This window comes from Oncorhynchus tshawytscha, linkage group LG29, assembly GCF_018296145.1.
Source record: "Oncorhynchus tshawytscha isolate Ot180627B linkage group LG29, Otsh_v2.0, whole genome shotgun sequence".
NCBI lineage: Eukaryota > Metazoa > Chordata > Actinopteri > Salmoniformes > Salmonidae > Oncorhynchus > Oncorhynchus tshawytscha.
Genome location: NC_056457.1, coordinates 8003342 through 8028322, shown reverse-complemented (window position 1 = coordinate 8028322; position 24981 = coordinate 8003342). Strand labels below are relative to the sequence as shown.

The window sequence follows — 24981 nt, the reverse complement described above, 5'->3', positions numbered from 1 at the left end:
TGATGCGTGTTTTGACCTATTTATATTTTGTTACCTTCTTCATCCCAGGCCCCCATCCCCTCAGGAGGCCATTTGCCTTTTGGTAGGCGGTCATTGTAAATAAGAATTTGTTCTGAACTGACTTGCCTAGTTAAATAAAGGTTTAAATATCATTTTATTTTATATAGGGATGCATTTGGGATGTAGCCACTGTCTGCTGCAGGCCTGGCTTAGTCTGAGAGAACTGCTGAATCAGTACAAGCCGCTGTCCTGGACTGCAGAGTCATGGAGTTTACACTGCCTCCCTTTTTTTTTTTGTTATCTATCCATCTCTTTTTTTTTAATGTATTTATTTTTGCTGGGTGGGTGAGAATTGAGCTAGTAGCCTTAAACACCTTGCTGCTCTGTCTGCACTTCTGGTTTTTTTTTTTTCATTTTTTTGTCTTCCAATTAAGTGTCACGACACAGATGGTTGTGTAATTTGAATGATGAAATCGGACTACTGAATCTTTTTGTTTTAAATCCTCTGTTTGCAATTCAGCAAACAGTTTGAGCAATTATCTGTTAAATTGATAATTGCACTCTCCTGGTCAGCCCTCAGTCGTCAACCCACAATTCTATCAGCGAATGATAAAAGAACGCCTCTCTCAATAGAATTACTACTCATGGAACAATGTGGCATATTGACGGTTATACGTAGTTGGTATTTGTTATGAAATGAATGGTGAGATTACCAATCTCCTTAGATGAGAACTGACGGTAGTATCTTTGGGCTTTACATGTCTGTGCATGCGAGTCTATTTCTATGTGTAGTAAAATATGTAATCTGCCCCACTGTAGGTACAGAAAGCTAGCACTAAAGTGGCATCCAGACAAGAACCCAGACAACAAGGAAGACGCAGAGAGGAAGTTCAAAGAGCTTTCAGAAGCGTATGAGGTCCTGTCAGACGGTAAGATTCCCCCCTCCACCTAAGACTCCTCATTATGCAAACGCTAATGCACATGTCACGAATCCCGGATCTCATTACCACATCCGGTTGTAATTTAAAAAATATATATATAGATATATAGATATATAGATATATAGATATAGATATATATATATATATAGATATGCGTGAAACTACATCGTTGCAGTTCTTGAACCAAACCGTTGAACCTACTACCATACCCTGTTCAAAGGCACTTAAATCTTTTCTCTTGCTTATTTACCCTCTAAATGGCACACAAAAAAACAATCCATGGCTGAGGCTTAAAAATCCTTTAACCTCCCCTTCATCTACTCTGATTTTTAAGTGGATTTAACAAGTGACATCAATAATGGATCATAGCTTTCACCTGGTCAGTGTACATTTTCGAAACGTTACAAGAACACGTTATGCTAAAATGTGTAACATGATACGACTGCAACCTGTAAAATTGTACGATGTGGTGGACAGATGACCAGCTACATAGCATGCACACATGAGGTCTAGGTCTTCTTGATTAGTGATATCTCTCTGCTATACAGATTACATGACTGCTTAAAATCCCCCAAAAAGGTACATTAGCCTATCACCCTAGGTGTCTTTATGATGTTTTCACCTCTTTGTTTCCACCCAAACATATGACCAGTCATGTGTTGCTGCCAGATGGTGAACACACCATAACTATTGTCTTTGTCCACATTGAAAATAACCCTTTGTCTGTCTGTTACAGGACTAAAATTATCTATGTACTTGACAGCGCTGAGACGTCATCTGTGTCCTAAACGGCACCCTATTCAGTGCACTACTTTTCACGGGCCCTGGTCAAGAGTAGTGCACTACATAAGGAATAGGGTGCCATTTGGGACGCAGTTGTAGGCCTGCGAGCACAACTGAACTGTACTGTCTCGATTTATTTGTCCCCGTTATGTCCTGCTCTCCCAGCAACAGCAGCTAACAACAGGCCAGTAATTGTTTCCCTTCAAAGCACTCAGGACCGTTTGTGCTGTGGAGTATACACACTTAAACAGACTTTCCTCTTTTGGTTCTCGTATAAGCCTTTAAGTAGTCGCTCTTTTTGTCATTTCACTTTTTTCCGCCTATCAAGTTATGGGGTGGTCATTTATGACTTTCATGAAAATAGGTATAAACAGCCACGCTCTCGCGCAGTTGTCCAATGGTTTGTCTGCATCGTACACTCTCAGGTTTCTGACTGGGCCTTTTCCCAGCATTCACCTCCAAGACAGAATTGTAACCTATCGGTGAAAGAAGAGCACAGGTGGAAGACTATGAGAGGTCTTTGAGGAAGGATGTTAAGACTTAGGAGACAGTATTTTAAGACCGGTTGAAAAGGCATGATTTCAACCAGTTTTGCCATTGAAATTATGTTTTTTTCTCACTGGGTAGAAGAAAGGGTCTTAAGACTGAGATTGCGCTTGATGTTTTATTAACTCTTTGAATGTGAACTCTAAAACATTGAGTGTAATTTGGAAGCAAGCATCAAGTCAATAGATTTGTGTATACATTATAACTAAGCAGGTAGTAATAAGGAGCCACTAAGGCCATTTCACATGTACCTCGTGTATCAAGTTATGAGAATGAGGCAGGATCTGTTTCATATCCAGGAAGCTATTATTATCCAAAGGTCACAGCGCTCTCATTTAAATGGAGAACAGAAACGACACTTTGTCAAGTTCAAAGTGCCTTAAATGGCACCCTATTCCATAGTGTTCTACTTTTGACCGAGGTCAGACCATGGCCCATAGAGCTCTGATCAAAAGTAGTGTGCCCCATAGGGAATAGGTTGCCATTTGGGACACGTACACAGTGCCCATTGCCTGGCAGTTTCAGATCTCTTTAATCCCTCCTTTTCTTCGTATCCCTAGCAAACAAGAAGAACCAGTATGACCGGTATGGTAAAGAAGGCTTGGCTGGAAACGGAGGCAGAGGTATACATTACTCTTCATGTTTTGATATGTAGAGCCTCTCTAGGAAATCTAGAGGATAAACATGTATGTTATATGATACAGTATTATGACATAATGACACAATGTCTGAAATGACACACAAAGCTAGCTAGCATGCCTCTACCGATGTACAGCTCTATGGGGTCAACTTCAGTGTGTTTACCATAAATCTGACCGGGCAATACTTTTTTTCTGAGGACTCAAAACCATTAGTTGTCAACTAAGCCTCGTAGTGCCATGCTACCCTCCTAGTTCCCTCGAGTAATTGAACTATGTTCAGATCACCACGTGTACTGAAGGACCAGGAATATGTTTCCATCGCTCAGTAACTCTCATGGTATGTTCTTATTCTCTTGTTTCTTCCAGGAGGGCATTATCACAACGGTGATCACTTTAGTGGTGGGTTCACATTCCGTAACCCTGAGGATGTCTTCAGGGAATTCTTCGGAGGTCGAGATCCATTTGCCGATTTCTTCGGTAAGTCTTTTCCTCTCACTGAGGCCAGAGAATGCCCAGAGAGAGCCTAGCTCCCGGAGACACCAATGGCAATTGCCCTTATTCTATAGAGTGTAAAGAGAGTGATTGAGGATGGAGCCATACAATTCATCCAAGTTGGCTCAATTTTGGATGTGACGTAACCGCTTATCCCTGTGTAGATAATATTCAATAGGAATCTATCGCTATCCTGTTGATATAACCCATACGGCTTTGATCACCAAAACTGATGCAGGAATTGAGATTACGTTATTCAACGCTGCCTCGAGTGAGATCTGCGTTTTTTAAATTCCTTGAACAGTCCCAAACTTTTCACTGTCGATTATACCCACAACTAGATTCACGTTCTTAACCCCCCTGTGGACATGCTACTAATTGTGTGCCGATCTGGGTCAACCTTGCTGGCTGGATGAGAGCGTCTGGGCTGTTTGCTGGCCTGCCTGACCGTCGTGTTTATGTAGCTGTTACAGAGAGTTGTACAGAACTGGCTACACTGCAGACTGATTAGGGGTAAGTGAGGTAGCCAGGGTGGGAAATGAACACCATCCACCAACGAATTGCTGTCTGTTCTTACCAGCCACATTGGCGGGGGTCACACGCATTTGGGAGCAGTTTATTGTTTGATACAAAGCCCACATGTAATAAAGAATAACATTTAAAACTACAACTCTTTGAGAGTGTGTGTCAGCTCCGGAAGAGAGAATCTCAATGCTACAGTTGTGAAAGTGGGGTGGGGTACAGCATAAGTTCAATATCTGGTTCAAACGATATCGAGAGCGATGGAGACCTTGCCTGCTGAAATAGGGCGGGCTGGCTGGCTGTCTGTTCTTTGAAATCAATTTGAAAACCGTTCAATATATGCTTTTCTATGCGTTTTCTGTGATTTATCAAATAATGTGGCTTGTAAACAAATTGAGTATCTGGTCAATTTGGGCAACCACTGCGGCTAGTGGACCAAAAAGTAAAATCCCTCCCTGGAGGCAGCCAGGACTGTGCTCAGGGTCCCATCTAGCCTAACTGTCATAGCCTGGGTGTGACTCAGGACTTTAGCAGTCAGTTAACCCCTCGTGTGTTTTACTAGTCTTCGCAGGACCCCAAGCTGCTGCTGTGTCTAGTGACTGACTGACTGACAAACCATCAGCACCAGCTGGCATAATGACAGCCAGCTATACAATCACCATGCCTCTGGCTAGAGGGGCGGGTGGGTACTGCATTACCCATAGAACTGGCTTTCGAGAAGAAGGAAAAAAACAGCCATTGCATCCTTTAGACTCTTCCAACCACAGACTGGATAGCCTAGATGGTCTGGGTTAAAATGTAAAGTTTACGAGCAAACGGGGACGCCTATTAAGCCAGGAACATAGTGTGGTGCTCCATGCCATCAGCCTAGCAGGTACTATCCTCTTACTGGCTGCATTGAGGACATGCTGTCTGATGCTGCTGCTGGACACTGCCAACATGGGAGTAAACAGCAACAGCTGTCCTCTGCACTCTGTGGATGCGTCCCAACTGGCACCTTATTCCCTATATAGTGAGGGAGTAGGCAGTGTTGGGGAGTAACTGACTACATATGATTACAAAAAAACAAACTAATCAAACCAAACTTGTGTAGACTTTACCGTAAAATGCTTACTTACAAGCCCTTAACCAATAGTACAGTTCAAGAAGTTACATGTAATCTGATTTGAAAAATAATCATGTAAAACATCAGTTTTTTTACGTTAACCAGCAAAAATATTGTAATCGGATTACTCTAAAATGCGTAACATATTATGCGAAAGCAACCTGTAAAATGTATCAACCTCGGAGCTTCCTGCATACTCCTACACCACACACATTCATCAAGTATCATTGTAACCCCTCCCCTGTTTCACATGTGTTTCCACACACAGACACATGCGTCTGACGCTATTACAACTGGTCTTATTTTAATACAGAAGCTATTTTTGAAAGCATTCCAGCTGAATGATGTAGGCTCTCATATCCGTCCACTGTCTGAGGCTCGCCTCCATATTTAGAGCTCTGTGGGTGAACCGTGGATGCCTCGCTCTCATTCGCTGAGCAGATGCCGGCTTTTACACCACTGACTGAGCCAATAGGCTCCCTACTACAACACGTCTCCCATTGGTTAAAACAACACCTTCCGTAACCGCAAGTCACTGAACATTGGCTGAGTTTAGTAATAGTTTAGCAATAGCTTTCAAAGGCCATTTTCAAGTCCATTATATTATAAATAACCCTGCTACATTAAATCCTCGCCTAACGACATAACTAAATAAGTCACATCAAGGGACGCCGAGATAAACAAGAAGGGTTTTAATTCTAGATCATAAATTATATTATGACCAGCCTCGTTAGAAACATCTTCCATGCTCCCCTGCATCCCAAATGGCACCCTTCTCCTTACTTGGTGCACTCCTTTTAACTAGGGGCCCATAGTCATGAGCTCTGGTCAAAAGTAATGCACTATATGGGGAATAGGGTGCCATTTAGGACTCAGCCCCAGTTCCAGTAGCAGTGGAGACCTCCTGTGGTGGGGGGGGTCACCACATTGTGGTGGGGGTCAGTCCATTTGAGATGCACAATGGAATACAGAGAGGATTAGAGGGCGGCTTTATGGAGAGCTTGCTGCTGGGTTTAATACGGCCCTATTCTAAGGGGAGAGGGAGTGTGACTGAGTCCTCAGGGTCCTCATGCATAAACGATCCAATTAATAAATGAATTCTATCATTGTGTGGTGGATTGGAGAGCGGAAGCAGCAGGGGATTTTTCTTTCTAACGAGGAGGGCAGCTATTTTTCTCAGCACAATCACGTCTGTCCCTATGGGAGGGTCTCCCATGTGACTACTGCAGCCATTTCTGGTTAAGAATAACATAAACCTCTGAATGATGATGTGATACTGTAAATGATTGAACTCTTTATTACATTTTTTTTATCCGGTTGAAACCAAAACCCCTCATATGATTTGATGTATCAGACATTTCCTTCCAAAAAGTCTGAAGGTTAATGCACTAAATTTACCCTTTGGGGAATGGGGACACGACATCAGTGAATGAGCCAGCTCAATTTATAGATATGTATTTATTCTCAACAACAAAAATAAACACAACATGTAAAGTGTTGGTCCCATGTTTTATGAACTGAAATAAAGATCCCAGAAATGTTCCATAAGCACAAAAAGCTTATTTCTCTCAAATTTTCTCCTTTGCCAAGATAATCCATCCACCTGACAGGTGTGGCATATCAAGAAGCTGATTAAACCGCATGGTCATTATACAGTTGCACTTTGTGCTGGGGACAATAAAACAACACTCTAAAATCTGCAGTTTTGTCACACAAAATGAAACAAATGTCTCAAGTTGAGGGAGTGTGCAATATGCATGCAGACTGCAGGAAGGTCCGCTAGAGCTGTTACTGATAATTTAATGTTAATTGTTCTACCTTAAGCTGCCTCCAACATCGTTAGAGAATTTGGCAGTACATCCAGCCGCCCTCACAACCACAGACCACGTGTAACCCCGCCCAGCCCAGGACCTCCACATCCGGCTTCTTCACCTGCGGGATCGTCAGACCAGCCACCCGAGGAGCTGACACAACTCTGGGTTTGCACAACCGAAGAATTTCTGCACAAACTGTCAGAAACCGTCTCAGGGAAGCTTGTCTGCGTGCTCATCGTCCTCACCATGGTCTTGACCTGACTGCAGTTTGGTGTTGTAACCAACTTCAGTAGGTAAATTCTCACCTTTGATGGCTACTGGCACGCTGGAGAAGTGTGCTCTTCACGGATGAATCCCTGTTTCGACTGTACTGGGCAGATGGCAGACAGCGTGTATGGTGTCGTGTGGGAGAGCGGTTTCTGATGTCATCGTTGTGAACAGAGGGCCCCAAGTGGCGTTGGGGTTATGGTATGGGCAGGCATAAGCTACGGACAATGAACAACACAATTGCATTTTATCTAAGCAATTTGAATGCGCAGAGAATTTGACGAGATACTGAGGCCCTTTGTCGTGCCATTCATCTGCTGACATCCTCATGTTTCAGTATGATAATATACAGCCCCATGTTGCAAGGCTCTGTAGACCATTCCTGGAAGCTGAAAATGTCCCAGTTCTTCCATGGCCTGCATACTCCCCAGACATGTCACCCATTGAGCATATTTGGGATGCTCTGGATTGGCGTTGACAACAGCATGTTCCAGTTCCTGCCGATATCCAGCTACTTCGTACAGCCATTGAAGATGAGTGGGACAACATTCCACAGACAACATTCAGCAGTCTCAACACTATGCGAAGGAGATGTGTCGCGCTACATTACGCCTGGTTTTCTGATCCACGCCCTTTTTTGTTTTAAGGTATCTGTGACCAACATATACATATCTGTATTCCCGGTCATGTGAAATCCATAGATTATGGCCTAATACATTTATTTAAATTGACTGGTATCCTTGTATGAACTGTAACTCAGTAAAATCTTTGAAATTGTTGCATGTAGTGTTTATTTTTGTTCAGTGTAGATGGGCCTATGCCATTTCCAGTGGTGTAAAAATACTTTAAAGTAGGTTATTGTGGTATCTGTACTGTACTCTTTATATTTTTCACTACTTTTACTAAACTACATTCCTAAGTAAAATGATGTACTTTTTACTCCATACATTTTCCCTTACACCCAAAAGTACTCCTTACATTTTTTATATTTAGCAGGACAGGAAAATGGTCCCAATTCACACACTAATCAAGATACCTGGTCATTCCTACGGCCTCTGATCTGGCGGATTAACGGACTCACAAAATACAAATGCTTTGTTTGTAAATGACGTTGGAATGTTCCCCTGGCTAACTGTAAATTTAAAAAGATTTTTACTTTTGATACTAAAGTATATTTCAAACCAAATACTTTTAGACTTACTCAAGTAGTATTTTACTTGTTGACTTTTACAGGATTCATTTTCTATTAAGATTTCTTTACTTTTACTGAAGTATGACAATTGGGTACTGCTATGTGGGTGAAAGTGAACTTGACTAATGTGTCATGGTCTCTCCCCAGCAGACGATGACTTCTTCGGTGGGGGACACAGGCAGCGGGTGGTGAACCAAAGTAGGACCGGAGGATCCTTCTTCCACGGATTTGGTGGCTTCCCCCCCTTCGGGGCGGGCTTCCCAGGGTTTGGTTCAGGTGCGCTTCCCCTGCAGCACGGTAATACTTCAAATATGTGTGTACTAAAACTCTGGTTAAACTAAACCTTCTTCTCACGGAAGTTGTTTACAAATTAAATCATATCATAATTCAATCCCATCTATTTGAAATGTTACTATGCCTTTCACTCACGGGTGTGTTTGTAAGACAAATGTCACCCAGAGAGCTGAAACATTATTTGATGTTACTTTTCCTTTAATGAGATCTATCCTGATGTTATCCTATGATAAGTTTCACGCAGTTCTTAGCTACAGTCTCAATTGAGATGAAAATGTCAAAAGGAGAAATGGTGAGATTTGGTGTGGGTGGGATTTGGAGTGGGTATATGAGTGACCAGTAAAATGAAATGCTTACTCGTAAGCTCTGTGTCCCTCCTAGGTTTCACCTCCCTGGGACATATGGGTGGAGGAGGCTTCGCCTCGTTTTCCTCTTCATCTTTCGGAGGTGGAGGAGGAATGTGCTCCCGCTCGGTGTCTACCTCCACCAAGTTCATTAACGGCAGACAAATCACCACAAAACGGTACAGCTCAACACAGCTAGTCAGTCAATGACGTCTATGCCTCACTGACTTGTCCTCACCCTGTGTTTTAAAGGGATAGTTTCCTCAAAATAAAAACACAGGACTTTCCTAGGATGTTGTCGTCGATTCATCAAGACAGTCGGGAATAGATAAAAACAGAGTAACGTATAACAAGGTTATTATTAAAAATAATATCTGTTCTAAGTCTGTTTCTATCTCCTGCAGGATTGTGGAGAACGGCCAGGAGAGGGTGGAGGTGGAGGAAGACGGTCAGTTAAAGTCTCTAACCGTCAACGGTAAGGAGCAGCTCCTAAGACTGGATAACAAGTGATGACCTCTGCACAACGTTTGAAATACTCACACCTGACCTGGAAACAAACTAAACTAACTCAGCGTGACGATGCTGCTCAGGGTTGCGACTTTACGGTAGTTGGTTTCTCTCCTCTCCTTCCCCTGTTGACATTCGTAGTTAACATTCCTCATGGCGAGGAAATGTGTTCTCAACTGAGTTTAGCCGCAGGAGCGAGGGACGTTCAGATACGGTTGTATTTATTCCCGTTTCACCTTTTTTTGTTCTGGGACCTTTCTCTTACTAGGACCACAGTTTATTACTGATTTGTACTATTCATTTATTTTTCTGTATTGCAGTTTTTTTCATGAGTAGACTTCTTGTCCTTTTAGTTCTAGAAGCCAAGGGCACAAGCTGTACTGCTTTGCTTTTGTTCTTTTGAACTATCTCAGCTTTAACCTTTTTTAAAACCATTTTCACACTCCTACGTTTCAGATGAACACATCTAGAGGATTAGGGCGTTGATACAGTATTCCTGTGCATTTTGTTTTTGCTTTCTGTTGGTTTGTTTGCTTGTTTTGGAATATGAATGTTTCTTTCATCTCTGCATGATTGCAATGACAAGGCTGTTCATGTTCCTGACTAACTGTTTCATCAACTCATCATACACCATGAACAGAGACTATATAGCGTACCGGTCAGAAGTTTGGACACACCTACTCACTCATTCAAGGGTTTTTCCTTTTTTTCTTTTTTTTTTACTCTGTTCTACATTGTAGAATAACAGATGTCAAAACTATGAAATGACACTTATAGAATCATGTAGTAACCCCCCCAAAAAAGTGTTAAATAAATCAAAATATATTTTGTATTTGAGATTCTTTAAAGTAGCCACCCTTTGCCTTGATGACAGCTTTGCACACTCTTGACATTCTCTCAACCAGCTTCACCTGGAATGCTTTAAGTCTTGAAGGAGTTTCCACATATGCTGAGCACTTGTTTGCTGCTTTTCCTTCACTCTGCGGTCCAACTCATCCCAAACCATCTCAATTGGGTTAAGGTCAGGTGATTATGGTGTGTCCAAACATTTGACTGGTACTGTGTATCTATCTCGAAATAGGGGATTTTGTGTACTTTGTAAAACAACTAAAAAAGATACTTTGGTCAATAAATCTCAGCTTGAACCCTCTTAGGGGCCGTTGCATTCACAATGAGTGTGTGTGTGATGATTCTGTTTTGCTTGAGTGACACCCACCCACTCCCTCTGTGTGTGTGTGCTTACTTGATGACCCCTGCTTCACACAAACACACAGAGAAAAGGAAACCGCCCTCACTGTTTTTCCAATAAAACTCACTCATCACTCACGTGTTCATTTAAACCTACTAATTAAATAATTTGACCTCTAAGCTAATTGATTACGCCTGCATTTTTATAGTGGTGCATCATATCAAATTCATTCAGTGATAGCAGTCACTTTGTGGACTATCAGTATAGAATGATTAGCTAGCGTCAACATAAGATGCACTGTGGCAGTAATTAGTTGCCTTTGGTCAAGAATGACCGTTTCAACAAAAGGTACGTATTCTTACACTCACACATCCCTCTTGAATCCATTAAGCTGTGTCCCTTGCCCTCCTGGTATCAGTAAATGTGATAATGTGTTTGCTTAGAGACTGGAAGTTATACACATCCTCACCTCAGCGTTTCCCTAAGCGTCACAGCACAGTGTTTGCATTCCAATTGCACCTTATTCCCTATATAGTACACTAAATAGGAAACGGTGCCATTTGGGATGCAGACGGTGTCTGTTTTTGTCCATCTAGCAACATGTCATCTGTTTATCAGATGTGATTACCAGTGTTTTGTTTATAAACCGTTAGGTTTAAAACAAATCGGCACTGCTTCGATGTTCAATGCAATGTCTTATAATGGAGACTGGGCTGCTTCAACTGGTACCCTGTTACCTACATAGGGCTCTGGTCAAAAATAGTGCACTATATTGGGAATAGGGTGCCATTTGAGACATAGCCCAGGTTGTATTGTCCCTCATCAATGGGCGGTTTTGTTCAGATGCTGTCCAACCGTGCCACTGTCTGACACTGGCTGTGGGTACAGGTGGTGGCAGACTGGCAGCAGTTGGCACAAGGGGTTACAGCTGTTTATTTTGCCCTGGCCTGCGGTAGAAGGGAAGTGTGTGTTTTTGAGGGTGTATATTTGGGTGTGCGTGTGTAGAACAGATCAGTTGTGCACAGCAGTTCTGAGGAATGTGCTAAAAGGGGTCTGTTTATTTACACAAGCTTCAGTGCATTTTTGTGAGGCATTTACATGAGGGGAGAAAGCTGTCACTGTGGATCAACAAGAGCAGAGCGAACAGGTCTCTCCACGCAGTTTACCGTCCCGTTTTTGTTTTGTGAAAGAACCACCATCCTTTTATGGGAAACGTCTAAAATAACGCTGCAACAGGCACATTGTAATACACCCATAGCTGACCGTCCTTGGGTTGTATGCATTAATGCATACTGTCGCAAAACATTTTGCAACGGAAAACGATAAGCATTTCTTACTGGATAAGCTCAGGTAGTCCCTTCCTGTTTCTGTTTTCTTCTGTTTGGTTGTCTAGTCGGTACGATCCTGTATTTCACAATGTTGGCGTACAGCTCTATTTGTCCTTCAAATTCCTTCAGCTGTGGGAGCCATTTTTCCATCACTCTGCTGCTCTGTTGGTGTTAATTCTCACCTGAAGGTTGATGGAAGATGTGGCTGCGTTGCTAGGTGACATTGTGGCCCTGTCCTTGTGGCTGCCCTGCTCAGGTTACCTGTGTGTGTGTGTGTGTGTGTGGGGAGATGTGCTGATGAGTGGAGGAGATTATTGTATCCTCCACTGTGGTAGAGTTGACATTGTAAGGAGAGTCAAGGTCCCTGGATAAATACCGGGACTAGCACTGCTGTTAAAAATGTTAACAATTCCTGTTAAGGCCTTGCATTCAATTGAATTACAACACACTTTGCCCTCGGTGGGAGACAAATATATATTTTAAGGGTCAGAAAAGCAGCTTGAATTAGTCTTTCCATTTGCTTTTTAATAACTGTTTGAGCCAGGGGCAAGATTACAGCTTTGATTATGAAAACATAATTAAAATGAATGTAGGGCTTGAATATATTGATTTCCTCAATTGTAATGAAATTACAGTCAAAGTATTTTTCCACGGTGCAATAGCTCCTCCTGTTGACTGAAAACCGCCATTGCACTTTGTTAAAAACGCAATAGAACACAACAGTATTTTGTAATGATTTAAATAATTGAATCTGCATTTATTACAAACGAGTTAGGTGTTGTACACAACAAATGATGAAATGTAGGCCTGAAGACAACCCGGAAGACAGTGTAGTTCTCTCTCTCCCTGTGTTGTAGAGTATGTTCCTGGCACTAGGTTGTGCTGTCTCTACATTAACAGGAGAGGATGACATCACCCTATTCTGCAAGTAACTGCCAAAATAATAGAAAAACTTGAGTAAATGAGGGACACAAAGTATATTGAAAGCAGGTGCTTCCACACAAGTGTAGTTCCTGAAGTAATTAAGCAATTTAACATCGTATCATGCTTAGGGTCATGTATAAAAATGCTGGGCAGGCCATTATTTTGGCTACCATAGCTATGCCCCCCATCCATGGGGCGCGAGTGGTCACTGAACGGTTTGATAAGCATGAAAACAATGTAAACCATATGCCGTCTCATTCACCAGATCTCAACCCAATTGAACACTACTGGGAGATTCTGGAGCGGTGCCTGAGGCGGCGTTTTCCATCAACACACAAGTTGTTATTTCTTGTGGAAGAATGGTCGCCTCCTTCCAACAGAGTTCCAGACACTTGTAGAATCTTTGCCACGGTGCATTGAAGCTGTTCTGGCTCTACACATTGTTGGTGTTTCCTTTTATTTTGGCAGTTACCTGTAGCTCTACCTACAGGTTAAGTGTTTTAAAAAATATATTTTTTGTTTTTTTACATAAATATTATACTGTACCAAAGTGAATCCTAATTCTCAGGTAGAAATGTTTGTTCTAAAAACAGCTTGTATTTGGTTATTGCAATGTAAAATGCCTTCCAGCTTAGTGAAATACCTTTGAGTTTGTTTTTTGATATCGTGGACCAAAGTCACATTCGCACAGAATTTTTGCATATGCTACAAAACCAAAAAACATTCTGCTACACTGCATACCTGTAACCTAAACAGCTGACATTGCAAATGTGTATATATATTATTTCCTCATCTTTTGAAGTGGATGCGTACACATTATTAATGTGGACTCGCACAGTGGAAGGTAGGTACTAGCGTGCCTGCCAAATGACACCCAATCTCCTATATAGTATGCTACTTTTGACCAGAGTCTGTACCAGCCAAAAGTAGTGGCCTATGTAGGGAATAGAGTGTTTTTATGTCCCAAATGGCAGAGTTGAGCTGTCTTCCCCTGTCTGTAGTTGTCAGCCACACAATGTAATTAAACTGTCGTTCATCTCTATGATGTACTGAAAGTCTTGTTGCTTCTGTAGTTCACTTTCTTCAGTGGCTGAACCACTGGGCCTTCTGTCAGCCTGTCAATCTCTTTACATACGTCTAGCTTTGTTGTGACTAGCCCTACTAGTTTAGCTACGATAACAAGGTGGAATGAGCAACGACACGATACTACTATCCATGTCTCAAACCACAAGCCACTTTATGGTCAAGTTGCCCACACCTCCGTGAGCACAGGGGATTCCATTGTTCATGCAGTTGCTAGAGGCAACAATATGACAGATGAACACCGGTAAGCTTTTATGATTGAAAACCGAAAGGCTGGATCTCATGCTCATCCATCACTAATGACAGATCATGTTTTGATTTCCTGTCCCGGGGCCACAAAATGGCTTCCTGGTCGCAGCAGGCAGCATCCTGTTCAAATTGCATTCTATGCAACTGTCATCGCTTGGAGTAGCAGGGCCATCTCTGGCCACCATCAACGCCAGGGTTGTCGGCTGATATATGAAAGATGGAGGAGATGGAGGCTAACAACGGGACAAACCCAGCTGTTGCCTGACCACGTTTGAACATGGGCACAAAATTACATCCTGTTATAGTGCAAAACGTTTGACCAGGGACCATAAGGCTCTGGTCAAAAGTAGTGCACTATATAGGGGATAGGGTACCCTTGACAACGTAGTCATTATCGGTGTGCTCAGCAGTGTTGTCGCCTCAGCAGACTTCTGCGGCTGCTGCTGGTCACCGGGCCGGGGATGTCAGGCGATTACTTTGATAGGCGTTGGATGTTCAAGCCCAACCAACAGTGTGTGGCCTTCTTCAACGCAGTCAAATCCAGTAGACCTACATAAGGTTTGGCCAACATGATTAAGGTGTGTGAGTGAGTGTCAGGTGTCTGGATGTAGACTCGTACACCCTGGACTGAAACAAAACAAATGATGGGCACCCTTCAGACAATGGATCTAAATGTATGCATGGAGAAGGGGGAACGTCTGTTCTGTAGTCAAATTTAAGTCTTTGATCCAGAAAATAAAAGGCTGCCTTTATGACTATTAAAATATCTCATTATCATCAATGCCGTTTGATATTGTTTTGTTTAAATTAATTAAATGATAATGGATTACACAGCTCTGTGGGGCGGGGGAGTCTTATCGCCCAGGTAACGACCTCCTAATACAAACAAATATTGATCCGCAGAGCAGGGACATGTTGACAATACGCCTCACGGCCCTGGATTCTCACACGGCAAAATGCAATTACTCTCCATTTCTCCAATGCAAAACTGATTTAGGTATTCAGGCAGTCTGCAGAAGGGAATATGCACTTGGATTAGTTGTCTTTCAGAGCTAGAAGCAGACCGGAGCCAGGGGAATACCTGAGCCGTAAACCACCAATTGTGTGTGTTACTCCGCCGAGGGGATTATCACTCTGTGGTGTCAATCCTCCATTTGGGATGTGGACTTTGCAGACTGATTTGTTTGGCATCCTTTATAAAAGACTATTGCGCCCGCTCGCCTCTCGCAACATAGACTGCCGATTTGCCAGGGTCGCGATTGCTGACCTCACGGTAATAAGTCCATTCATCCAGTGAGTTGAAAGCTGCGTCCCAAATGGTGACCTAAGCCCAATGTAGTGCACTACCTTTGACCAAGGCCCATAGGGATTTGGTCAATAGTACTGCACTATATAGGGAGCCATTTGGGACATACACAAAGTCTTGCCGTGCTTTTTCCTTTGTCTCAGACGAGGTTTATTACAGCCTGAATGAGGACCGGCTTATCCAATTGTCCGCTACCTTCCAGCATCCTTCCCATCGGTTTTTACTTTCTCTGCCATGTCTGCAGATTTGGACAAGTGATATTTATATTTGTTATGGATCCCCATTAGCTGCTGCAGGGCAGCAGTTACTCTTCCCGGGGTCCAGCAAAATTAAGCCAGTTTATACCCCAACATTTTTTTTAACATTACATTCACAGATTTCACAACACAATGTGTGCCCTCAGACACCTACTCCACCACTACCACATATCTACAGTGCTAAATCCATGTGTGTGTAGTGCATTTGTTATCGTGTGTGTGTGTGTGTGTGTGTGTGTGTGTGTGTGTATGCGCATGTGTCTGTGCCTATGTTTGTTGCCTCACAATCCCCGCTGTTCCATAAGGTGTTTTTTTTTTGTGTTGTTTTTTTGCCTTATCGCGGACATACTTCTCACCATCTTAGCTATTGTTGTATCAATATGTTTTGACCATGACAGTTTTACAATCCAGGGTAACTCCAAGCAGTTCGGTCACCTCAACTTGCTCAATTTAGGGTTTAGTGAATGATTTGTCCCAACTACAATGCTTTAAGTTTTAGAAAAATTGACGACTAACTTATTCCTTGCCACCCACTCTGAAACTAACTGCAGCTCTTTAAGTGTTGCAGTCATTTCAGTCGCTGTAGTAGCTGACGTGTAGTATTGAGTCATCCGCATACATAGACACTCTGGCTTTCCTCAAAGCCAGTGGCAATTCATGATGTGATTTGGAGCTTGATAACTATGAAAATGGAGTTTCATCAACTACGTAGATGAAATAATTAGTGGCTGAGGAAAGGGTCACATCCAGAAATGAGAGACGTTTGTTACCTTGGTGGCTTGTGCCAGTCAGGACAAAATGGCACAACTCACACACAGGACCTAAACTGCTGAGAGAGAGAAAATGCAGTAAGAGACTTGAGGCATACAACGCTTTTACTTTGAAGTCGTTAATAGATCTCGTCCGATATACTAAATACTTGTGTATAATTGTATGTTACAAAAGGTAATCCTTGTGTATACCTTGTAAAGCCCAGAATACAATGCAGTGTCCTCCAAGGCTATTTTTTCAATGCAGTTTACATGCAGTGCATTACTTAGGTTTACTCTTATTCCAAGCAGATTGGCCAGTGTGTCCCTAAACACATCCCCTGGTTTGATATGTCACTCTAATGGCATGTGATGTGTTAAAGGCTTGACTGTTGGAAATGACGGAAGGATGATGGAGGGGGTTTGAAAGTTGGTGTAGACCTTTCTCTAAATGAAAACCGGTTCGGCACGAGGGAGCATCTGGCTCCATTCTTGCCCTCTATCCCCCCCCCCTCTTAATTACAAAACACAATGGCGGTGAAATCTGCCTGTGTAATCTGAGCATAATAAGTCTCCCCTTATACGCTGCGACTAATTCAATATAAATGTAAATTACCGAGAGAAAATAACAAAATCTCTATTTACATGGCTAATCACAATAAAAGCGCGGCCACATGAAATATCACTGAACTTTATGGTTGCAATATGATAGAAACTGGTTGCTGCAGCCAGAGGGGATGTTTGAAGATCTTTTGCGGTTCATCCTCTTGGTTTTCCGGTATGGCTACACAGGTTTGAATCGCACTTGTCTTCTTTTACAGGCAACATATAATCGGAGAAGCTTCTCGTTCTCACCTGGATTGTGTTCCTCGGGACAAGGATGTCACGTTGTACTTGAACAGAGACTGTTCGGAATCCAGGTGTTTTAACAAGCACCACAGCTGATGCCTCAATGTGTGAGAATGATCACTTTATCAACACGTGGCCAATGCAGCTTAACTCTCAGGCTTCATATTGCAACATAAAGGAGATTCTCCCTCCCCACAAGTCGTGATCCAAGGCCTTGTATAAAAAATGGTTTTGACAGCTCAAGATTCATCCACTTCACCACGGGTGGGCAGGCCCAGGGTAACCTCTTATCGACGCTATGTGGGTCCTTGTGGCACTGCCGTTGACCGTGGGGGAGTTGGTCGATAAAGGTAGATTCCCATCTACCAGTGGCCGGGCGACTTAGTGCCGTCTCCGTCTGATCGCGACTGATGCCTTTTTATATCAGATTCTCCCGGAGAATCATATCGCCCTTCGTGCTATCACTTAGCATTAGCATGCGCTGCCGGTGACCATCAATTGCACCGGTATAAACTGTGTACACCCTCTGCGGTGTTGGAGCTGGGACTGTCCTTCCCCCCTTATCTCCGCAAAGTAAATCTAGTTTAGATTTACAGATGTGTGTTCTGCTCGCAGGTCCTTGCTAACTACTCTGACCACCCCTACAGGTCTGGAAGATGACAACCGGCAGCAGAACAACCTCCTTGGTCTCCCCTCCCATCAACGCTTCCTGAGGAATAGCCCACAGAACCCCCCAGAGGAAGACGAAGAGCGCGGCCAACAGAGCCTGGGACTCGCCAGAGGTGTGTCCCCCCAACTTAGAGCTTTTCACCTCAGGACAGAACACTAAGGAGTGGAGGTTGTACAGAGAGACCCAGGAACAGGCCTGTTGTGTCAACAAGATCTCAGTGTCCCTTTTTTGAAATTCAACATATTATGGATAAACCTCTTTCTTTACACATTAAATCCACATGGCTACCGGGTTAATTCCGTGCTGTTGAGGGTTAAAACAGAAACAACTCTACTGTTAACCATTCGGACTGAAGGCCTAAACTGTTAAGGTTAGGGCTATGGTTTTGGAGAAAGCTTAAAACAACATGATACAAAAACAATGTGCTGTTTCCATCAACTATCACCAAGTCTTCCCTTGGCTTGCTAGAGTATTGTGAATTGTGGTGGCGCAGTGGTCTAAGCTGCATGCTCTACCTCCAAGCATTGTGAGTTAGCTCCCCCAGAACTGGGTGCAAATTTTATTGGGTGAGCGAAGAGAAAGACATTTGTCCAATGTTCTGGGGACATTTTTTTAAACATCTGAAATCGAAGTGACCAGGCTGGTTCTAGAGTAAACTGTAAAGCACTTTGTGACGACTGCTGACGTAAAAAGGGGCTTATAAAATACATTTTCTAAACGGGAGGTGCGTAAGGACTTCTGTCGAGACTGAAAGGGACACATAATTCCATTGAATTCCAAATTCAATTTGTTGCGTTCCGAAACCTTTACGTTGTAAATGAGGTTGTTGATTGTACGCCGCACTTAATGTGGTGTTTGTTTCAGATGGATCAATCAATGGCCTCCAGGCTAAGCTTTGTTCAAAGACGGGAGCTAAACACCTTAATAACGACAGCTAATTGGTTGTTGTTGTAACGGGTGGCTAAACAAAAGGCCAGTGACAGAGGCAGACATGTTTGACTGGTAGAGGTCAACATTGAGGGGAATGAAAGGACTAAAGTGTTCATTAAAGGGCTCTGTTGATCTGCAGTGTAATGACTCTGGGTCAAACACAAAAGCCATGCAATTATCTTACACATGCACTCAGAAATAGTTCACTCTGGCCGATATACCGTTGAAAAAAAAACGGTTGGTTCCCGGTTGAGTCTCCCATAGACACCAATGCAAAAGCAGCTGGGTCTGGATCGTTGTCCACAAACTCAGAACAGCAATCTGTCAAGCTACTCCTATTCCTCTTTTTGGATTGGAATCCTTTCTTTGAATATTTGATGAGGGGTGTAAATTATTTGATGAGGGGTGTTATCAACCGCCTGAAATCTATTTTTTTTACACCTTTTTATTTAACTAGGCAAGTCAGTTAAGAACAAATTCTTATTTTCAATGACGGCCTAGGAACAGTGGGTTAACTGCCTGTTCAGGGGCAGAACGACAGATTTGTACATTGTCAGCTCGGGATTTGAATTTGCAACCTTCCGGTTACTAGTCCAACGCTCTAACCACAAGGCTACCCTGCCGCTCCGTTCTATGGTGAACGTATTTCAAATTCATCGTCCTCATGAATATGCACAGACTGTCTTGGATTTAAACAGGGATAACTCTGATATAAAGTGTTTGTTTTTTTCTCAAAGTTTCCAGGATGTCACGTGGATCACACTTATATCCTCAATTGCTTAATAATTAATGATCTGCTTAAGGGGTACCGTTTTTTTGGTGGAGAAAACCCTCTCGCTGACAGTTTGACTAAAACGTTAACATGCTTTGCAAGAAGAACGAGTTCCCTAATACTTCCAGTTTACATGGACACATTTGAAATCGGGCTACCTGGTGGCATTCTGACCGTGTCATTTTTGGGAAGCATATTTTACTCTAAGTTCGGACAGACTGTATAGCATTTGTGTGTGTGAGAACTATTTCTAAGATGCATACATTGATGTTCTGAACTCGCGCTAAAAAAAAACGGAAGGCTCGCTCGGCTGGTGCTAGCACATGCAGAGGTTAAATGCACCGATGGAACGCCGATTAAGGTGTTTACATGTCCAAATAATTCAAAAAATGGCCCAGAAAACCAGGCGTCTGCAGGCGTCTGCTTACTTCGATTATGACCTTTTTAAGATGACATAATCAGTTTAATACTGAATTTATTAGTGTACGTGTGAACGTACTCGCTGACACACAGGGGTCCTCCTGGTTATAATGAGGCCTCAATTTGCTAAATTGTAATTACTTCGCTACTATGGCCTATTTATTGCCTTACCACCTCATGCCGTTTGCACACACTGTACATGTACTTTTTTTTTGTTCTTCTATTGTGTTATTGACTGTACGCTTGTTTATTCCACGTGTAACTGTTTGTCGCACTGCTTTGCTTTATCTTGGCCAGGTATGTATGTATGTATGTGTGTGTGTGTGTGTTAATGTGTGTGTGTTAATGTGTGTGTATACACACACACCACACATACACATATATATATACATATATACATACATACATACATACATACATACATACATACATACGTACATACGTACATACATACGTACGTGTGTGTGTGTACGTACGTACGTATACCTGGCCAAGATAAAGCAAAGCAGTGCGACAAACAGAGTTACACATGGAATAAACAAGCGTACAGTCAATTTTAAAAAATTTAAAAAATGTTTTTTACTTTTTTTATTATGTTGGGGATGGACTGGGGTTAGATTTTTTTTTTTTTTTTGCAATTTCACTTTTTTTCAGGAGTTTACACTTTTTTACCAGGATATTGTGTAAGTTTATGCCTGAAGTTTATAATGTCAATAATGAAGTATTGAGGAATATAGAAGTCTAGATCTGGTACACATTCTGCCAACGTTAGTAGCATGTAATTGTCTGTTGATGGCCATTTCTCCGTAGGACACATGGACACCAAGAGGAAGAAATATCCTTGGAGGCAGGAGGCGGAGCTCAAAAAGAAGAGAACACCTCGATTGGCTCCTCGAATCGGTGCCTGGTTCTAAAGCACCACCATGGCTCCGCCCTTCCCTGTACGTGTCATCCGGAGGGAAAGAACATCAGTAGATTAACACAACTCAGCCGTAGGGTTGCCAAATTCAGGTTACTCTTCCAAAGATTCCAGATTTTGTAGAAATCCCAGTTGGACGATTCCCGGAATCAAGAGACAATAAGCAGGATATCCGGATCCTCCAACCACAGGTTTTCTGGAAAACCTGGGAATTTTGGGAAAGTTACAGGAATTTTTCAAACCATGCCAGCCCACCACTGTGCCAGGTCTCCCCTTGTCTATCAACTTCTCAGTGCAAACAGCAAATCTCATTAGCCATCTTCTATGCAAGACATTAGACTTTGTCAAGGTCTGTTTTCTATCCTCATGGCTCTGCTGTGTTCTCTACTCAGTTCAACTTTCATTACCAGTAAAACTGCCAGTAGAGGCCATAGTTTATTTATTTTTGAAGATGTCAGTAGAGAGGAGCTATTCTGTTTTTTTCTGGATTTTGCATTCCTCACAAATGGTAGGACTGGAGGACCTTAGCATGAGCATGTGCACATTCGGTCATAATTTGTCTCCTCTGAATGGAATTATACATTTTTCCTCAAACGTACTTTCTGAAATATTTCTAGTTTGTTTTTTAAAGGGGCAATCAGCAGTAGCTACATCCATTTCTGATCTTATAAATGTATGATATGTCCACATTGATTCTTGAAGTATATAACTTATAAATGCCTCATGAGCGTAGTTCAACTGTTGTACCCCATCAGAAGCGAAAGTATATGGGCTCTATTCAATCTACATGGTGGAAGTTGAGCTTCACAGCGTGATTTGACATGTTCCCGCTTTCGCAGAGACTGCATTCACGGTAAACGCTGCACATGTCGGCTCAGTCGGAAATTACCTTTACATTTCTATCGTGGAATCTGTAACACTTCAGCTTTACAGATTGAATAGAGCCCTAAGCTTGTTTAACTCCAATGTTTGTAAACAAAGTAAATGTAAACAAACATTGCCTAGCCTCAAAACATGGTTAAAAATAGTGTTGATATCAAGGCTGTTCAATTCTTGCGTTCATAGATCAGTCTATGAATTTGAGAGTGGTTACATTTCTCCAGCCCCATCCATCAGCTTTTTACCAAAACAGGTGCGGGTAGTGGCTTTGTTATTGTTTCTACTGCTAATTGCCACTTTTTAAATGGATGTGATGTAGCAGAGTAAATGTAATGGATGTGAATGGTCTGGAAGAGCCTGTAACAGGAATCTAAGTGATGATGCCAGAGACTCTGAAGGAAATAAAGGTATAGGGGAGTCTTTTAAACCTTAAAGGGATAGTTCATCCAAGTGATTTGGGTGAACTATCCCTTTAAAGACCCATTTGAGGTTAGAGAGACAACTGTCCAGAGACCAGAGAACTTGGCTTATCTTAAAGGCAAAAGAGCAAAAAAAGAAAGAAGAATTGCTGATCAAAAACACACTTATTGTAAAAAAGGGCTTTAAAAAATATTTTTGATTGATGTAGAAATCATACAACAATATACTGTAGGTTTTGTCTGCACTGAGTGAAATATTGTCACTGTCTGCACGAAAGAGAACAGTAACACCAAAGTAGCCATCTCACTTTCTCCCCCTTCCACTTTCTCCCCCCTCTCCACTTTCTCCCCCTCTCACTTTCTCCCCCTCTCACTTTCTCCCCCTCTCACTTTCTCCCCCTCTCCACTTTCTCCCCCTCTCCACTTTCTCCCCCTCTCCACTTTCTCCCCCTCTCCACTTTCTCCCCCTCTCCACTTTCTCCCCCCTCAAAAAGGTATGGAAGTTCCTGTGTTGAACATGTTTATAACTCTTTACAGAACAGTTTTTTTTAATATTCTTTGATTGGTTTAGTTTATTGTCAATTTTCTTTTATTCATGCCCAATGCCAGGGGAGATGGAATGCATGCGAGTTTCCTTCTCTATAAACACCCACCAATAAAGCTTCATTTCAACCACATATGTGATGGTTATGTAGTCACGTTGTTAGGTGGTTGCTGAGGGACGTATCACATTATCCTTCAATAAAGACAGAACGTATTAGGTTCCCAAGGTAGTGAAATAATGGATGTAATCTATTGAATACCTTTACTCTCATTATGAGCCTTTTGATGGCATCTGAAATGCTGCTTTCAACATGATGCATGGCCTTGTATTCATTGTGACACATGCATGCTTGTAGCTGTGTAATTATGAATTGTAGGCATTAAATAGTGACACGGTCCAAGTGAAAAACATTTCAGGCGTCACTTGCTTTTCCTGAACATTTGCAATTTTAAACGTATTGAATGCATTTCTTCCCAGTCATTGGTTGAAAAAAACGCATTCAACGTCAGCTCTATGTTCAGCAACTTTCAGAACTCAATGAACGTGCACCTCTGGACTTCAAATATGACTTATTTTTTTGTTGAAAGTTTATTCTTCCAGATTATTTCAAAGTCTGTACTCTAGGTTGCTTGAAAAAAAAAAAAAAAAGGTATCGGAATTGGGCAGCATAAACAAAGCAGAATAGACCAGTGTCCCAAATGGCACTCCCTGTATAGTGCACTTCTTTTGACTAGGGCTCTATGGGGAATATGGTGTAGGGGATAGTGTGCCGTTTGGGATGTAATACTCTTTTAAAAGTGCACTCCTTCCTTAATTGAAAAGCCCTCTTCAGAGCAGCCCTGGATTAGGCTGTCATTGGCAGGGCTGTGAAAGCAGCGACATTCTCTGTGTGAATGTCGACAGTGTGTATTATTCATGGGCGAAAAAACATGCACACGACCTACAGAGTCATTTGGCCCTTGTTCCTAGGAACCAGTCTCTAAGGGTTTAATTAAAGTCTTTGGAGGCAGTGGCCCATCTCCCTCCATTAAATGAAAGGCAAACACTCTGTGCATCCCAAATTGCACCCTATTCCCTATACAGTGCACTACTTTTGACGGGCTCTGGTCAAAAGTAGTGCACTACCCTTTCTGTTTAAACACCGCCTTCCTCCCTGAGTTATGTGTGTCTGTCCTCCTGACTTAGGAAGACAGTGAGAAGTGTAGTGCCCATTCAAAAAAGACAAACATGAAGATTTTTTCTGTAAGAGAAAAATGAACATTGGCTCTGAATTTGGAAGTCATCAACGGGTACTGTAAATGTATGGCGATTTGTTTTTTTTCCCTTTCTATTTTCATGCTAAAACCAAACATTTTGTTATTGTTTAGAGTGATAGACATACATTCGGTGTTACATGCATCATGTATATGGTGTCCATATTAGAACAGCCTCTGAAGCTGGTCACGTCAGCCAATCACGTGGTTGCCGATTCGGGTTTGGAGAACGAGTTAATGACTATGATGGTCATCATAAACTCCTGAATCAAACTTTCATGTTGTGCTGCTGTGGTGTTTGTTTCAACATTTTCCAATAAACCCCCACCCACCACACACACACACACACATAGCTTAGTTTGTTGAATAAGACCTTTGGTGTTATATAGTTGACTCAGCAGCACACTGCTCTGTGGCTCAATAGCAGCGGGAGACATGATTTATGAAGGGATTTAATGGAGAAATTAGGCCATACAAGTCTCCAATGGGAGGACATCTAGTAATGAGTCAACCTAAAGAGGTAATGAACAGCTACCTGCCTCTGCACTCTTTTAAAAGGGCAATATGGAATTCAAACAACCACAAAGCCGTCTCCCTGACACTTTTTTTGTTGTTGTTGAGAAATGCAGCTACTTAAATTGAAAGACGGAGCTATGGATGCAAGGACTGGCCATCCATGATTAAGACCCATTGGACTAAGCTCATGAGGCATTTCGAAGTTACATTCTTCAAGAATAAACGTGTGTAATCTATTTTAAAGTCCACAAATGGATGTACCAATCCCAGATTGCAC

General features: G+C 42.3%; 1 protein-coding gene across 8 annotated transcripts in view; it reads left to right on the top strand.

The window, feature by feature from the left end:
• dnajb6b (DnaJ heat shock protein family (Hsp40) member B6b) overlaps positions 1 to 23614 on the top strand; it is a 47348-nt gene extending 23734 nt beyond the window's left edge. For 4 of the 8 annotated variants that reach the window (XM_042308928.1, XM_024393111.2, XM_024393112.2 and 1 more), the window contains 8 exons: positions 820 to 929; positions 2831 to 2893; positions 3278 to 3388; positions 8451 to 8600; positions 8979 to 9120; positions 9346 to 9416; positions 18030 to 18164; positions 20985 to 23614. In XM_042308928.1, the coding sequence (XP_042164862.1) occupies positions 820 to 929; positions 2831 to 2893; positions 3278 to 3388; positions 8451 to 8600; positions 8979 to 9120; positions 9346 to 9416; positions 18030 to 18164; positions 20985 to 21088 (886 nt within the window). In that variant the 3' untranslated portion in view covers positions 21089 to 23614. Of the gene's footprint in view, positions 1 to 819; positions 930 to 2830; positions 2894 to 3277; positions 3389 to 8450; positions 8601 to 8978; positions 9121 to 9345; positions 10077 to 18029; positions 18165 to 20984 lie in introns of those variants that run through there. The other 4 variants (XM_042308929.1, XM_042308930.1, XM_042308932.1 and 1 more) reach the window with 4 other exon arrangements.
• Positions 23615 to 24981: the final 1367 nt, after the last annotated feature.